Raw genomic sequence first — 18362 nt, 5'->3', positions numbered from 1 at the left:
ATTTTACTGCTTTCATTTTCCACATCTGGTCAGAGTGTTATCCTCCCAGCATGATGCATGTAGGTTGCTCTGCAAAAACAGAACCCTAGACTTGATATAAACCATGCAGTCACATCAGTCGAATTCCTGTGATTCCTCCTGGCTAGGTCACTCTCACTCGGTACACTCAGTTGTCGTGCAAAGTTTCTGCTATTGTGTATTATGCGATTAAATTCACATTCACACAGTGAAATCTACAATGATCTTCCTGATGGATTTACAGCATGATGAAATTCTACAGGGAGTGGTGTTGGCTGAGCAGTGAATGAGGGTTTGTACAATACACTGGCTCATTGCGTCATGTTCGGACCCACGCTAGGAGTCATGACTCTAAACTCTGACCTACACATTCTCTCAGAGCAGGAAATGGACAACATCAATATGGTTTACTCATGTTCTTGAATAATGCTGTTTTGTAATGGGACATATTTTCTCTATGATTTTTACAGGCTTTTGTGTTCTACATTTATATTGGATTTTTAACTATAAATCTGTTTTAAACATTTATAGGCTACTGACTGCTACCGCATACAAATGAACTGAAATGCTGTATTTAACTTATAACCATCTCAACATACTCCAGAGAAATATAGTAAAGTGAAAATTCAAGTACTGATAACTGTGATGTGTCTCTCAATATGGTTAATCGTTACAACTAAAACTGACAGAATAATCTACCAATAGTCTACCAGCAAAGTCTGACTGATTTTTATCTATGTGGGATGTTGATATGTTGGTCTGATGAACTATAGGTATGTTCCTAATTAGCTCATTTACCCCTTATAATAAATGTAACTACAAAAACAGATGCAGTGGCTATGTGCCAAACAACTTAATAAGTATAACAAACAATTTATAAAGTATTATTACAACCAATTTTACATGACTATGATTACCTAGTTTGTTTAAAACACTCCAACTGAGTTATTGTAAGTCTTTGTATTGTAAGTTATTGTAAGCATTTTCTTTGTATTGCAAAAATGATATTCTTTCTTACAATGGTGCTGTGAGAGGAAGTAGGTCAGTCCTCTAATTAATACAAAACTTTTAAGCATATTTAAAAAAATATATATTTAATAATAATGTTGTGACTGTGGGAAAATAACAAGCAAAAATAAGTGTTTTTTTATTTATCAGAATGTATGTGTTATACCTAAATACATAAGAACATAGAAACATGATGATTATAAAGGACATAAGGTATTAAAATAATAATAAATGTTAATATTAAAATATCTTACATTTGCAGTAACTTGTACACCACCAACAACCTATGACATTGCAGTTACAGAAAAAACTGACTCAGAAAACGTATTCAGAGACCACAAATGATCATTAGTAGATTTTTTGCAAAACTGTTGTTGGCACAGATTTTAAACATTAGTAACAAGAAATAAGTAAATATTGTGTTTCAAGTTTGCTTTTGGTAAATCGCCTTCAGTTCTATGAGGATGTATACAAAACTGTATGAAATATTTTCAGTGGGAGAACATTTCCAGTCAGAGGGATTTGGATGTCTTTTTGAAATGTCCATCTTCTCCTTAGCTTGTTTTTTTTTTTTTTTTTGTGTGTGTGTGTGTGTGTGTGTGTGTGTGTGTGTGTGTGTGTGTGTGTGTCCAGATTTACTGCTTTATTCATGGTTTCTTCATAATGTGATGTGGATCATTTAAATTACATAACAAAAACAATAGCTCTCACTTTTCTTTATTGTTCTGGGAATAAAATGTATTAGTATATGTCAGTTCTAATTATTTGCACATTCAAGAAGTCTCACTGCTAGTAGCTTACATGCCTTTGACAAGGTACTTGACATGTGGCAAACTTTCTTAGGAATTGGATAATGAACCTAAATATACATCAGATAAGCTTTTATAACAACACAGTAATAACAAACATGTGTGCACTCGGCCACTGCTCCAGCTAATCAGTAGGAAAAGACAAACTAACAGGGCAGTTCATTTGCACCGGAGACAGGATTCTATGTGTACAAGCATTCCAAGTTCCCTTGCTTTGTCCCAGGATCATCTTGGCTCCAGTGTTTTCCCATGTAGTGATACATTTCCAGGCAGAAGCAGCCTCCCTTCATGGCGATTGGCTGACCGGTTTTGAGTGCAATTTATTAGCCAATCCAGGAAGGAAGAGGTGGGTTTAGTGCAAGGCATTCATCAAGAGGCATTCTTTCTCTCTCTCTCTCTCTCTCTCTCTCTCTCTCTCTCTCTCTCTCTCTCTCTCACACACACACTCTTTCTCTCTCTTCATCTGTTTAACCTCACAGTTAAGAGGTTTATAGTCATGCTCAGGGGACGAGTGCATGCAGGAGTTTACCTTCAAAAGAAAGGCAAGTAATTCATTTAATACTGTCCTTTATGGCATCCTTTTTCATTATCTATGAAGTGGATTACAATTCTGACAGCTTTCTGAGTCTAAGAGACATTGTCTATTAATTAACTGAACATCTTACAGTATTTCAGTTGCAATTCTAACCATAAAGTTTAGTGCAGGTGACATTTATTCTGTAGCATTCACAATTATTAGGAATTTCCATACTTCTATTTTCAGAAATAGGTTTATCTGGTACGCCAAACCCATTTTTATTTATTTATCAGAAATGTTAACACTGAACAATTATATTATGTTTGTTATTATTTAACTTATCTCATGTTTATATATTATTTAACCACTGTCTTTATTTTGGGGAAAAATGAACAGCATTGTGTGTTTATGGAAAATATCTAACCCTAAACACATTATGGTGATGGCACAATTTATAATATATATAAATTTTCCTATACACCCTGCATACTTCTATTCATTTACAGTTCAGACACACAAGTTTGTTTTCAATTCAGATTAATCAAGGCAAAGGATATGGGATGACTGTGCTAACTGTGGGGCTAAATGTTTGCATCAAGTGGAAATCTAGAAACTGGATCATCTCATAATAGAGGTGTGTTGGTGTAACAGGGAACAATCCATCTAAGAGCTAATCGTTAGATTTCACTTAAATAAATGACGTTTCTTTTTTTTTTTTTTGCCTATTTCAGTGCCAAACAGCCCTTTTTTTTTTTACCATGAATTATTTTTTGCCCACTTTTAAATGAAAGGTCTGGTCTACATTGGCTTGTTTTTTCTTCCCATCTTTTCATATATAAAGCCCTTTCCTTGAATATTTTTGCAGTGTGGCGTCGGACGTGAGTAAACCACACTCAGAGACCGTAAACACTCAGATGGAGAAAACATATGGCCTGCAGAAAGAAACATGCAACTGTGCTTTTGCACAATTTAACACATGTTATGCCAGAGATAATAGAATTATAAAAAAAAAAATGTCTAAGTTTACAAGCTTTGGGGTGTGCCTGGGCTTTTTGGTGACCACAAATTTGCCTCCTTTTTTTGCTTCAGCTGCCTGCTTTTCCTGAGCCAACCGAAGTGCTGCTTTTAAAAAACAGTGCAGCAGCTATTTGTCAGTCTGGATATTATGGACATTTTCACTTATACACTTTAGTTATTCTATAAGGACTATTTTGTGCATATACTTAAGATGAATGATGCTGATTCTAGACTACATATAAGACATATTAGATATGTCGTATATGTAGTCTAGAATCAGCTTCATTGCTGTATGAATAGTACTGCATGCATACCTTGCAGGTCAGTATGAAATAAGTCTTCAGATGCTTGCTGGTTCTCACATGCCAAAATATCACTCTTGTGAGGCAGTCTCGTTTATAATTATAAGTTAGAGTAAAAGGAAGAGCTTTGACATTAACAAGGCATGGAACAAACCATTTTATAATAATTTTAGGTGATTTAATTGAAGTTCTGCTTTCCCAATTTACAGGGATTATACTGTAGGGTTAGTTTAAAAGTGATTCTGTACCTATGTAGAGAATTTCAAAAATACATGAAACTAATATTTGCAAGATTGTAATATTTGGTCTGCAATGGATTGTGCAATTTTCATCATTCTATGATTCTGTTTACATTCTGTCCCAGCTGTTTATCTCTGCTATGTTTCCCTAAAATGCAATTAACAAGGCATACTCATTTTACTAGAGCTAGAGGTAGTTGGAAAAACGCAGTCAGTGTTTATTGTTGATGTTTTGATTGTAACTGTAACTCTCCAACAGGCTCCAAGGGACACTAAAATATCAACCTGCTTCTGTACCTCTTTTTGGTGGTTAATCAGTGCTGTTTTTTTCTGTATTTCCTTTAGACTACCAAAGATGCTAAGAGTTCCTGATCTCCAGTAATCTTATAACTCAGACAGACAGAAGATTGTAGAAAACATTCAGAAGTACAAAACAAGAACTCAGCTTGGAAATGTCTGCTTGTTTGGTGTAAACTAATGATTACTGAGCTCTACATCCTGTGATGTTATGGCTACCTAACCAAAAGAATGCGCTTGGTTTAGTAAAGGTAAGCCAATGATGAATTAGCCAGTGATAAAACCAGGAGCAAACTTTTCCTAGCTCTAGTTACATCATTACAACAGTCACTGGAATTCTGGGAAACAGGATGCCAGCCAAGACACCTATGTATCTAAAGACACCCACACCAAAGAATGGCAAAAAAATAAAACTGAGGGATGTTCTCTCAAGTGATATGATCAGCCCTCCTCTAGGAGACTTGCGTCACAGTGCCCACGTTGGACCAGAGGGGGAGAATGACATGTTCGGAGATGTTAGCTTCCTCCAAGGCAAAGTGGACATGTTACCTGTGTCAGCACACCCATCAAACCTCTCTTCAAACAACATGAACAGGCATGCTGATGACATGTTTGAGTAAAGGCCGACAGCACAGGTATGACCCTCGTCATAACTCAAATCACAACTCCATTCTTAAAAACACTATCTCAATGCCTGCCTTCATTGCGCCTGAGCAGCCACCTCCCAAACCTCCTCGTCTACACTTAGAGGAAAGCTCTAAACAGCAAAAGAACCACCATAATCAGCAGCAACACTCCATGCCTGTGTGCACAGAAGGGGTTGGACACTACATGGAGCTCTACCATGATTTCACCCTCATCCCCATCTTGAGACACCTTGTGCCCTCTGCTGGCTCTTTCTCTGAAGGCTCCTCAGATGAGTCTATATCTGAGAGCTGTGCTCCACCGGATCCTAAGCGAGGCCTGAGCTTGGACTCTGATGCTGGCCTGAGCAATGAGGACCTGAGAAGTGAACACAGCGAATCTTCCACATTTTCCCCCACCATGTCACGCTCAGAGTCTTTTGCTGGCCTCGACCTCGATCTGGGACCATCCATTCTGGAGGACGTTTTAAGAATAATGGATCGTTACAAGAGTGCAAAACAGGTGTGAGCTGTAAGCTAGCAAAGACTCTTTAAACATTGTATAGTGCATGTCTTTGCTTGGGCTTGTGCTTCCCATGCTCAGGGAATAGTTAAGACTCCCTGGACACAAAAGTGACCGATTGTGGCAATAAGACTAAAACTGATAACTGCATCTCTTACTGTGTAAATGTCCCTCTAAAAAGGAGAGGCAGAATGGAAAACTGCTTTTATGCATTGTTTATACTGTAAACTTACAATATTCATTGGAAATCTACTCACTGTTAATGGGCTGTGCTTTTTTTTTGCCGTCTTACTTCATAATTTAAAAGTATTTAAACATGGGACAAATACAGTGCAACATTCAGAAAATTAATCACTGATTTTTAACAATATCTATGATTTAATCCAATCTATCTTGACGCCCATATCTTGGCATGTGTTTGTTTTCCTATGTTTGTTGGGATCTATCACAAACATAGGTCGTTGTTCATATCTATCATAATATGAGATATTGGTTTAACATGGTCATGTAAATAAAATATTTCAAAACCAATTCAAGTATTTATTTTATATGCTTTTACGTTTTATTTTTATATAATTGTAAACAGATATAATCTAAGAAACCATCAATACAGGAAAATTATACAATTTATATTGCAACATACCTGGCTGTGTTATATGGTGCAAAACATTGCAGCACAAATACAAAATACACTCTAACTACAGGAGTGTGACTTGGATTATACACTGTTTGAGTATATAAGTATAACTGAGTGTATTGTTTTTTAATAAAAAGATGAATGAGGCTTATTCTGCTTCATCAGGAACCACCATTTTATTCAGTACAATTCATTTAACAAACATGACACATAATCACATGACACATAAACTTCACTTCCTGTTTCATTCAGCCCTCTAGAGCCTATATACACCAGGAACTGCATAACATATACATTTGTTATAAATCTATATTCAAAAATATAGATTCTGAATATTACACTCATACACTTATACTAATGTATAAAATCTTAAATAGCAGCAAATAAATGTACAAATGATTGTTATTCATGTATATATTTTATAGAGAGGTACTTCCTTCTTAATAAATAAAAAAAATTCTTTCGGCTTCTCCCATTAGGGGTCGCCACAGCGGATCATCCGTATTCATGGTCCGCATGTTCGATTTGGCATGTTTTTTTTTTTTTGGTGACGTATAAGAGTTGAGGAAGGTGAGAGAAGAGGTGAGCCACAGTATGGTTTCATGCCAAGGAAGAGCACCACAGACGAATTCTTTGCTTTAAGAATGTTGATGGAGAGGTATAGAGAAGGTCAGAAGGAGTTGCATTGTGTGTTAGTGGATTTAGAGAAATCGACAGGGTGCCGAGAGAGGAGTTGTGGTATTGTTTGTGGAAGTCTTGTTTGGCAGAGAAGTATGTGAGGGTGGTGCAGGACATGTATGAGGACAGTGTGACAGCAGTGAAGTGTGCAGTAGGTAAGACTGACTGGTTCAAGGTGGAGGTTGGACTGCATCAGGGATCGGCTCTGAGCCCTTTCCTGTTTGCAGTGGTGATGGACAGGTTGACAGACGAGGTCAGACAGGAGTCTCCGTGGACTATGATGTTTGCGAATGATATTGGGATTTGTGGTGAGAGTAGGGAGCAGGTTGAGAAGAGCATGGAGAGGTGGAGATATGTGCTGGAGAGAAGGGGAATGAAAGTCAGTAGGAGTAAGACAGAGTACATGTGTGTAAATGAGAGGGAGGGCAGTGGAGTGGTGTGATTGCAGGGAGAAGAGGTAGTGAAGGTGGAGTTCAAGTACCTGGGGTCAACAGTGCAAAATAATAGAGAGTGTGTTAGAGAAGTGAAGAAAAAAGTGCAGGCAGGGTGGAGTGGGTGGAGAAAGGTGATAGCAGGAGTGATTTGTGATAGAAGAGTATATCCAGGGGTGAAAGGGAAAGTTTGTAGTACTGTGGTCTGACCTGCAATGTTGTATGGTTTAGAGACAGTGCCATTAACTAAAAGACAGGAGATGGAGATGAAGATGAAGATGTTTTCATTAGAGTGATGAGGATGGACAGGATTATGTTTATTAGAGGAACAGGGCATGTAGGACGTTTTGGAGACAAGGTGAGGGAGGCGCGATTGAGGTTGTTTGGACATGTGCAGAGGAGGGAAATAGGGTATATCAGTAGGAGAATGTTGAGGATGGAGCCACCAGGAAGGAAGAAAAAAGGAAGGCCAAGGAGGAGGTTTATTGATGTGGTGAGTGAAGACATGCAGGTAGTTGTTTTGAAAGAGGCAGATGTAGAGGACAGGGGTGTATGGAGACGGATTACTGCTGTGGCGACCCCTAATGGGAGAAGCCGAAAGAAGAAGGAGATCTATTAATTATCTAACGGCCAAATTTTTGTGCTAAATAAATACATATAATGTATATGCATGTATAAGTAAATAATTATATTTATTAATTGGAGCCACGAGGTTAGAGATTTAATGCCTTTTATTATATCTTCTTCTCCTTTCGGCTTCTCCAATTAGGGGGCGCCACAGCGGATCATACGTCTCCACTGCCCTGTCCTCTACATCTGCCTCTTTTAAACCAACTACCTGTATGTCTTCCTTCACCACAACCATAAACCTCCTCCTTGGTCTTCCTCTTTTCCTCCTTCCTGGTGGCTCCATTCTCAGCATTCTCCTACCGATATACCCCATGTCCCTCCTCCGCACATGTCCAAACATAATAAACCAAATATATTTTATATAATAAAATTAAACACACATTATACAACAGATCTGATTAGAGTAGAGATAAGAGGGAATGTGATAATTCTGCTTTTTCCTCCCCACACGTTTCTTTTCTAATTCCCACTTTGATTAGTTTGGTCTGATTGTGTAAACTTTATACGATCCAATCAGACACCGAGTTTACACCAGATCAGCCAATCAGAATCGCGGACGATGATGACGCGTAAAGGAAGCGACACCGTGCGGCTCAAACAACAGAGTGAGGAACCTCCACGGTGATGCGCAGGTTTGACAAGAGTCGTTAATTCAGATGTGATGTAACCAAACCCTGATCGCTTTGTGGAATTCTGACACCGTATCTGTTGTCCAGCTGCAGAAAACACAGCAAAGGAAGTAAAACTACAAGTGTGATACAACAATCTGCCAACAACAACCATGAAGTAAGGACGCCAACTACTGGCTATTACAGCCTCAGTGCCTTCACTAAAGCATCACTATAATCCTCTTGATTGTGTTGATCTTCCTTGTAGGTTGAATATTGAAGGGTTGTTGGTTTATTTCCCGTATGACTACATCTACCCAGAACAGTACTCTTACATGCTGGAACTCAAAAGGACCCTGGATGCCAAGGTAGATCCTGTACATGTTCTTCATTTTCTACTGATTTACAGAACCACGTTCTCTTACCTGATGTTGTGTCTCACCACAGGGGCATGGTGTTCTGGAGATGCCCTCAGGGACTGGAAAAACTATATCTCTTCTGTCTTTGATTGTAGCTTATCAGAGGGTGAGGACTGGTGGAATCCTATATATATATATATATATATATATATATATATATATATATATATATATATATATATATATATATTTAAACTTTTAATTTTGTTGCTGTTGAGCAAGATGAACTTTATATAAATAATAAAGTGTTTGTGATTGTTTGTGACAGGTGTACCCTCTCGAAGTGACCAAGTTGATTTACTGCTCTCGAACTGTACCTGAGATAGAGAAGGTACATAAGGGATTGGTGTAATAGTGCACTCATTGCTCGTGCCATTGCAGGTTTGAATGATGCTCATCTTCTGTTTTTTAGGTGGTAGAGGAGCTGAGAAAACTAATGGAATACTATGCAAAGGAAGCAGGAGGGGAAAATCACTTCCTTGCTTTAGCACTTTCTTCAAGAAAGAATCTGTGCATTCATCCTGAAGTAAGTATATCATTGTGGTCATTAAACAAAAAAAAGGCTAACTGCATGTGGAAAAAAAAAATGTTTTTAGATCCAAGAGGCGGTTCAATCATTCTAGATGTTCTGAAGCTGATGGTGTTTCTGAGAGACTGATCCGTAATGCACATGCTTACAGGTGAGCTCTCTGCGCTTTGGAAAAGAGGTGGATGGAAAATGTCACAGTCTGACAGCATCGTACATTCGTGCGCAACGTCACAGTAACCCCAGCCAACCTGCCTGTCGCTTTTATGAGGTAAAGGGTTGGCAATGAATGCATAGTTCATGATTATGATTTGAGGTTGATCTTTTATTTAGTAAAACTTTTTGTAATCATTTTGATATACACTAATAGGATTTGTTTCATAAGTTATTTCTAATCATTGGCCACATTTATTGTTTATTTCTTTTTTCCTGCATTAAAAGGAGTTTGATGCTGTGGGCAGGCAGGTGCCAATTCCTCCTGGAATTTATAATCTAGACGACCTTAAAGACTTTGGACGGAGGAAAGGCTGGTGTCCGTACTACCTAGCACGCTACTCGGTATGTATTTTGTATGATGGATGTACTCCTATCTTGTTATCTTATTATAAACGGATATACATTTTAGATATTGTGGAGAGCAAGACTTGTCATGATTTGGCATTTGATACATTATGTTTAAAGCAAACACATATGAGTATACAGCCCCCACTGATAGTCCCCTCCCAGTTCTGCTGTATCCTAAAAACTATTGGGTTTGAGATCAAAAGATAAACAATTTCCTAATATTTACATTGAGATGTTTTAAACAGTTTCGAACAACGCACTTTCTAGGTGAGCCAAAGTATAAGAACCATTGATTTGAAAGAAAATAACATGCAATATTTGGTTTCTTATTCCTTGCTTGCAAAAAACTGCAGCAAGTCTGTGACTCACTGACATCACCAAACTGTATCTTAAATTATTATTATTATTATTAATTTATTTATTTTGCTTTTCTATACCTGAAAACTCTTCAGCATGTAACAGAAAATAAAAATAAATGGCCTTGCTGTTCCAATACTTTTGAAAAGGACTGTATATGTATTTGGATTTGATGTTGATTATAACTAATTTAAGAAGCTCACATACATCACGAAATAAAATGTTTTAGATATACTAATGCCTAAAATGTAATTACTTTTCAAATGCACTGCTTCATAATTAGATTGGTCAGTGTGGTCAGCATGGTCAATGTATGATCATTTCATCTGTTTCTTTATCAGCTGCTTCATGCTAATATAGTGGTTTACAGTTACCATTACCTTCTGGACCCGAAAATCGCAGACCTGGTCTCCAAAGAACTGGCAAAGAAATCTGTTGTAGTATTTGATGAAGCTCACAACATTGGTAAGTCGGGTTAAATCAAGTCAGTCTTTTTTATATATATTGTATACATTTAAAGGTATTCATGAGACTTTGGCAGAGAAGAAAGGCAACATAGTGTAAAAGCATGACAATGTAAAATGAGTGCAAACAAAAGAGTCACAGAACAGTGCACATCGACGAGATGTGTTGAGTGGAATAATTAGTGCAATGATTATCTGTAAACTGTAAACAAAGTTTCTCCTTCCTACCTATATACTCTTGTCCTCCCAGATAACGTGTGCATTGACTCGATGAGTGTCAACATCACCAGGAGGACACTGGACCGCAGTCAGGCCAACATGGACACGCTGCAGAATACAATCCAAAGGTGAATTTAGTTCATTTAGCTGGTGGTCAGTTTATTTCAGAACTGTTGGGTCTTGGCATTTATGTGCTTGTAGATGCAGCACATCATATGTGAAACAGTGTTAGGATACTTTTTTCCATTCAGTGGTATTTCTCTTGAAGGATAAAGGAAACTGATGCTGCTAAACTAAAAGAGGAGTACATGAGATTAGTGGAGGGACTAAAAGAAGCGAATGTTGCAAGAGAAACCGATGTCTACTTGTCTAATCCAGTACTCCCGGATGAAATCCTCCAAGGTCAGTTTGTCTTCATACAGTTTCTAAGGCAGAGGTGTCATACCCAGTTCCTACCCACACCTTATCTGCATTTTTATTCCACCCCAAACCACATTATTATTCATTTTACATTATAATAAATGCAACAATTCTCCAATCTGATTCTAATGTGATTTGTGTTTCCTAATGATAATTTTTTTATTAATTCCTATCACAGTTTCTTTACTCTGCCAGTCTGTTGGAAGACATATATTTTCTAAGATCATGCATGTTTATTCTTTCATCACTTGTTTTTGTAGATTTCTACACTGGGTGATTAAATGTGGCATTTGGAGTCAGTCAGTCATATCAAAGGCCAGTTAACAACAGATGCATTTCCAAAGTGTTTTAGACGTGTCACATGAAGCAGATACCTGAAGCTTTTTTTTTTTTGTTTTTTTTGTTTTATATATATATATATATATATATATATATATATATATATATATATATATATATATATATTATATAATTTACACACAACGTTTCCCAAAATCTGTTGCCATAAAGTGGGACACAATGTTTTTTCGTGTTTTGTACTACATAATTTAAAATTGAGTGGCCAAGTTCTAAGTACTTCACAGTACTAACCCAGCCTCACTACTCGACTTCACTAATGTTCTTGTGGCAGAAGGAGCACAAATCCACACAGCAAGGCTCCTAAATCTAGTGGAAAGCCTTCTCATTAGAGTGGAGGTTATTAAAACAGCAAAAAAGGGACAGGTTTTATGGCCATTTTTGTCAGTTCTTCCTAAATTTTGGCCATATAATGTACAAGACGTGAAGACATTGTATATAAATATAATATTTTTCCAATAAAGGCTCTTCCTTTATAAACGATGTAAATTGTAATATACTTCCATTAAATAAAACCTCTTTGTTTTGTGTCATGTTCTCTCACTGCAGAGGCTGTCCCAGGCAATATCCGCACAGCAGAGCACTTTATAGGCTTCATGAAGCGTTTCCTGGAGTACCTCAAGTCTCGGCTTCGCATCCATCACGTTGTGCAAGAGAGTTCTCCTCAGTTCCTAAAAGACATATTTGAAAAGGTCTGCATCGACCGGAAGCCCCTCAGGTGAGACGTGCCTCAGTACAGCATCTTGTTTCTCATGCGTGCTCCTGCAATCTCAGGGAAAAAGAAAGGATTCCTGTCCTTACACTAGCATAATACTCACTTTATCTGACTATACTTACAGTGAGGAAAATAAGTATTTGAACACCCTGCTATTTTGCAAGTTCTCCCACTTGTGGAGGGGTCTAAAATTGTCATCGTAGGTGCATGTCCACTGTGAGAGACATAATCTAAAAAAAAAATCCAGAAATCACAATATATGATTTTAAAACTATTTATTTGTATGATACAGCTGCAAATAAGTATTTGAACACCTGTCTATCAGCTAGAATTCTGACCCTCAAAGACCTGTTAGTCTGCCTTTAAAATGTCCACCTCCACTACATATATTATCCTAAATTAGATGCACCTGTTTGAGGTCGTTAGCTGCATAAAGACACCTGTCCACCCATACAATCAGTAAGAATCCAACTACTAACATGGCCAGGTCGAAAGAGCTGTCCAAAGACACTAGAGACAAAATTGTACACCTCCACAAGGCTGGAAAGGGCTATGGGGAAATTGCCAAGCAGCTTGCTGAAAAAAGGTCCACTGTTGGAGCAATCATTAGAAAATGGAAGAAGCTAAACATGACTGTCAATCTCCCTCGGACTGGGGCTCCATGCAAGATCTCACCTCGTGGGGTCTCAATGATCCTAAGGAAGGTGAGAAATCAGCCCAGAACTACACGGGAGGAGCTGGTCAATGACCTGAAAAGAGCTGGGACCACCGTTTCCAAGGTTACTGTTGGTAATACACTAAGACGTCATGGTTTGAAATCATGCATGGCATGGAAGGTTCCCCTGCTTAAACCAGCACATGTCCAGGCACGTCTTAAGTTTGCCAATGACTATTTGGATGATCCAGAGGAGTCATGGGAGAAAGTCATGTGGTCAGATGAGACAAAATAGAATTTTTTGGGTCATAATTCCACTAAACGTGTTTGGAGGAAGAAGAATGATGAGTACCATCCCAAGAACACCAATTCTACTGTGAAGCATGGGGGTGGTAGCATCATGCTTTGGGGGTGTTTTTCTGCACTGTATTAAGGAGAGGATGACCGGGGCCATGTATTACGAGATTTTGAGGAACAACCTCCTTCCCTCAGTTAGAGCATTGAAGATGGGTCGAGGCTGGGTCTTCCAACATGACAATGACCCGAAGCACACAGCCAGGATAACCAAGGAGTGGCTCTGTAAGAAGCATATCAAGGTTTTGGCGTGGCCTAGCCAGTCTCCAGACCTAAACCCAATAGAGAATCTTTGGAAGAAACCTGACTGATCTAGAGAAGATCTGTGTGGAGGAGTGGGCCAAAATCCCTCCTGCAGTGTGTGCAAACCTGGTGAAAAACTACAGGAAACGTTTGACCTCTGTAATTGCAAACAAAGGCGACTGTACCAAATATTAACATTGACTTTCTCAGGTGTTCAAATACTTATTTGCAGCTGTATCATACAAATAAATAGTAAAAATAATATATTGTGATTTCTGGATTTTTTTTTTTTTTAGATTATGTCTCTCACAGTGGACATGCACCTACGATGACAATTTCAGACCCCTCCATGATTTCTAAGTGGGAGAACTTGCAAAATAGCAGGGTGTTCAAATACTTATTTTCCTCACTGTATATACTCAATATTTAATAGAACCTGCATTATTACTTGATGCATGTGATTTTTATTTCCCTCTCTATAGATTCTGTGCAGAGAGGCTTCGCTCATTATTGAGAACTCTGGAGATTGCAGATATTGCTGACTTCTCTGCTATTACTCTGATCTCCCACTTTGCTACTCTTGTCAGCACCTATAGCAAAGGTAAAAAGAAAAAAATCTAACCTGTTTTCAGTTTGCAGTACTAACTATATATATATATATATATATATATATATATATATATATATATATATATATATATATATATATATATATATATATATTTTTTTTTTTTCCTAGCTGTCTTGAGTTTACTTCTTTTCTCCTTTTTTTCAGGCTTCACAATAATCATTGAACCATTTGAAGACAGAACACCCACAATCGCTAATCCCGTTCTACATTTTAGGTTGGTAACATTCATTCATTCAGACTCCTAAAAGATTGAGCATTTCTGCTTTACTGTGTTCAATAGATATGAATTAAGATTGGTATTAATTTCCATTGTAAATTAATAAAGTACTTTTTGGTTTTGTGTGAATAGATTTATATAATGTGATCTGTGTTTTCAACAGTTGCATGGACCCCTCTATCGCTATAAAGCCTGTGTTTGAGCGGTTCCAGTCAGTCATCATCACTTCAGGGGTAAATTGCCTTTTCTATATTATCTCTTCTCCTGAAAACCTTCTGACCTGCTGTAATAGAATGCAAGTGTAAATCCTGACAATTCCACAGCTATCTGTGAGAGCAAAACATGCAATGACAATTTTTGAGATACAAAACAAACTTCCACACCTGTGCAACTACTAAATACCATTTGATGATTGTGTTTTCACAAGATTTTTCTCAACAACCTCATGAAATAATATGATCCAGTATTTGCTATAATTACTGCCATCATTCAGCGATCATTTACCTTTTTCCAAGACTGTGAATAAAATACAGCAAATTATTAGCTTGTAGCTTAAGACATCTTATCTTTCAAAGATTGGGATGATATCCTCTTATTCATTTCTACTGGTGAATAAACTTTACTTCTTAAAACATTTATCTTTATTTGCTTCATAGAGGTTGGTGACTGCGGCACATACCACTCATTTTTCCTATGCAGTCGTTCCCCGCTCTGTGTTTACACATTTGAATACATTCCTCACCAACTAGTTGACCACTTGGGCTTGTGGCATTGCGCTGCTGTCATAAAATCGGTACTTTCCTACCCTGTAGTACTAAACCTTCTATTTTTAGTTTTTAGCATTTGTTTTTGATTGGGTATTAGCTCTGCAAAACCATCAGATTTTCTGCACTTGGGTTGGACTGCCCTCGTGTTCAGTGTTATGCTGAGTGGGTAGCCACTAATAACCATGCTACAGAATCCTGGCAGGTTTGGATCCTGGCTCAGACCTGAATGTGGCCTGAACCGGTCAGACTAAACAGCATGCTGGTTGCAGTTAAATGATGTATTAGCCAGCGATTGCCCATCTGTATGTCTGGCATGTTGGATTAGCCAAATGAGAAGTGACAACCCAGACATTTTTTCGAGTTTAAGAGATTCTAAATGTGACCATGTAAACCCTTAAGAATACATTACTCAAATGGTGTTCACCTCATCAGGCTGAACCCTGTACAGTGCCCTAACCAGTGGTCCCAGTTTTTACATTGTGTAAGACATTTCTTTAGGGTGTACCTTTGGTTGATTTCAGGTTTTCTGCTCAGGATAAAGATACCTTCTACATTACATAGTCTATTAATAACACCTGGATAAGCATAAAAAGCCTGTTGTATTTCTTTTAATTTTATAATGTGAGGACTCCTTTTTAGTGTTATGCCATGTACTGTATCATGTTCCCCACGGGTTACATATTACAATCAGTTTATTTTGATTGTTAATACACGATTAAAATTATCTGAATAATATATCTATTTAGTACAGCAAATACATTGTAGCAACAGCCGCTATCAGATTTATACAACTTTTTTTTAAACCTGTGTATTTGAACTACAAGTATCTGAAAAAACCTGGAATAACCTTGTCTTAATTTTCCTCTCACAAGACTCTTTCTCCACTGGAAATCTATCCCAGAATCTTGGACTTTCACCCAGTTACCATGGCATCCTTTACCATGACACTGGCACGCACCTGCCTTTGCCCTCTTGTGAGTAAGACTTTTGAAATGAATGTAGTTGTTTAAAGGATATTTCATGTCTTACAACTGAATATTCAAAAAATGTGTCTCAGATTGTTGGGCGTGGAAATGACCAAGTTGCTATGAGTTCCAAATTTGAGACCAGGGAAGATTTTGGTGAGTGTTTTTATTTTATTTTTTAAATTAATTATCGGAATGTAAAACATTGTGGTAATACACTGTGTGTCCCACAGCGGTGATCCGGAATTATGGGAACCTGCTTCTGGAAATGTCTGGCGTTGTACCTGATGGGATTGTTGCATTTTTCACCAGCTATGTTTACATGGAGAACATTGTAGCCTCATGGTATGAGCAGGTATGGAAACAACAAATTCAGCAATTAATTGTGTAATTTTCAGATACTTGTGCATTTTGAAAAATAGTTCTTGTCTTTGGCTGTAGGGAATTCTGGAAAACATCCAGAGGAACAAGCTTATTTTTATTGAAACACAAGATGCAGCAGAGACCAGTATGGCTCTAGAGAAGTACCAAGAGGTCAAGAGAAATTGTCTAAAGTGTCACTTAGTATGAAAATATTCACTGTATATAATCATATAAAATGTGTAGTGCTTCTGACTGCTCAAAATCTGGTGTTTCAGGCATGTGAAAATGGCAGAGGGGCCATCCTGCTGTCTGTGGCTAGAGGTAAAGTGTCTGAAGGGATAGATTTTGGTGAGTATCTTGCCAATATATCTTCGTTCTGACTTCTTGTCCTTTAGTTGAATAATACCTTTTTTTTACAGTGATACTGTATTTATGTTTCCTCTGATTGACCCCTAGTTCATCACTTTGGACGAGCTGTGATCATGTTTGGAGTGCCTTATGTCTACACTCAAAGTCGAATACTTAAGGTCAATCATTTTGTCACACTGCAGCCTGTATCATGTCCCAGTTTCTGACAATTTATGCTTGAAATCAGCTATGAAATGATTTATTCCTCTGTTACTGGCTCAATCAGGCACGTCTGGAGTATCTGCGAGACCAGTTTCAAATCCGCGAGAACGACTTCCTGACTTTTGATGCGATGCGACATGCAGCTCAGTGTGTAGGCAGAGCCATTCGAGGCAAGACCGACTATGGCCTCATGATCTTTGCAGACAAGGTGAACATTTCTTTGTTGTGTTAAATGTTTAAGTAAGGTTAGACTCCTCACTCAAATTATCTAAGCTCTCTGGTTCTCACCCTCAGCGTTACGCCAGAGCCGACAAGCGTGGCAAACTTCCCCGCTGGATACAGGAACACATCACAGACGGCAGCCTTAACCTGACCATTGATGAGACGGTGCAGCTTTCCAAGCACTTTCTGCGGCAGATGGCACAGCCATTTAAACGGGTAAGTCCAATTTCCTCTTTAAAACATCCAACCTGCTGTAAAGACACTGACCCAAAAAAGCAACACTAAAAGTCCAATTCTATGTACGATAACAAAATCTGATTTCTTTGGGAAATGAGTACATCTAAATGAGATGTATTGTTTGTTGGTTATGCTTACAGATGATGCTTTTCGGAAATGGTGATGGATCATTATTTACTTTGTATGTTTTACAGGAGGATCAGTTAGGCCTGTCTCTGCTGACCCTGGAACAGCTGCAGTCAGAGGAAATGCTGCAAAAGATCTCTCAGATTGCTCATCAGGCCTAATGTTTGTCATCAAAAATCACTTAACCTTTGACACTTGTACATATTTTAAAAATGTTTTTCATCAATGTCAGTAATAAATACTGATTATTTCTACAAACCGACTGGCATTACTGTTCACTTTATTACACGGAATAACTTACTGCATCTTATTTTATAATTTTTTTTAATTAATTTTTTTTTACCCAATTTTGTTAATTCCTATTCACTCTTTAGTTATTACAACACATCTTCAAAATGCCATTTGTGCTCAGGCACACCTCTACCACATACATGAGCTCAAAGCTGCCATGAATTGGTCACTGTCAGAGTGCTCAAAAACCACAACCAGATCTGTCTACATAAACCTCTGGCCAAAGAAAGCCGTGTCATCCCCAGGATTTTAACTTTTAATCTGTCAATAAAAGGTCAATGGCTGAAAGTCACTTCATTCCTACTGTCCTATAGAACTATCCAAACTGTAGCAGGTGAGACCC

General features: G+C 37.9%; 2 protein-coding genes across 2 annotated transcripts; both read left to right on the top strand.

The window, feature by feature from the left end:
- Positions 1 to 4255: 4255 nt before the first annotated feature.
- Positions 4256 to 5884, top strand: zgc:154093 (uncharacterized protein LOC777623 homolog). Its single transcript, XM_046862145.1, is given in 2 exon segments — positions 4256 to 4823; positions 4825 to 5884. Coding segments are annotated over 2 exon segments (801 nt in total). The 5' UTR covers positions 4256 to 4557; the 3' UTR covers positions 5360 to 5884.
- Positions 5885 to 8252: 2368 nt separating this feature from the next.
- ercc2 (excision repair cross-complementation group 2) lies at positions 8253 to 17986 on the top strand. Its single transcript, XM_046862809.1, has 24 exons — positions 8253 to 8361; positions 8446 to 8515; positions 8606 to 8705; positions 8785 to 8862; positions 9025 to 9087; positions 9169 to 9282; positions 9437 to 9553; positions 9724 to 9840; positions 10545 to 10668; positions 10918 to 11014; positions 11155 to 11288; positions 12213 to 12381; positions 14113 to 14231; positions 14406 to 14475; positions 14642 to 14711; positions 16118 to 16219; positions 16303 to 16366; positions 16444 to 16565; positions 16652 to 16744; positions 16849 to 16921; positions 17030 to 17100; positions 17208 to 17351; positions 17438 to 17581; positions 17797 to 17986. Exons 2-24 carry the CDS (start codon positions 8511 to 8513, stop codon positions 17887 to 17889), a joined length of 2283 nt encoding a protein of 760 aa, XP_046718765.1. The 5' UTR covers positions 8253 to 8361; positions 8446 to 8510; the 3' UTR covers positions 17890 to 17986.
- The last annotated feature ends 376 nt before the right edge of the window (positions 17987 to 18362 follow it).

The sequence above is a fragment of the Silurus meridionalis genome, chromosome 12 (genome assembly GCF_014805685.1).
Source record: "Silurus meridionalis isolate SWU-2019-XX chromosome 12, ASM1480568v1, whole genome shotgun sequence".
NCBI lineage: Eukaryota > Metazoa > Chordata > Actinopteri > Siluriformes > Siluridae > Silurus > Silurus meridionalis.
The sequence above is the reverse complement of the archived record's forward strand: the minus strand, read 5'-3'. Positions and strand labels throughout refer to the sequence as shown.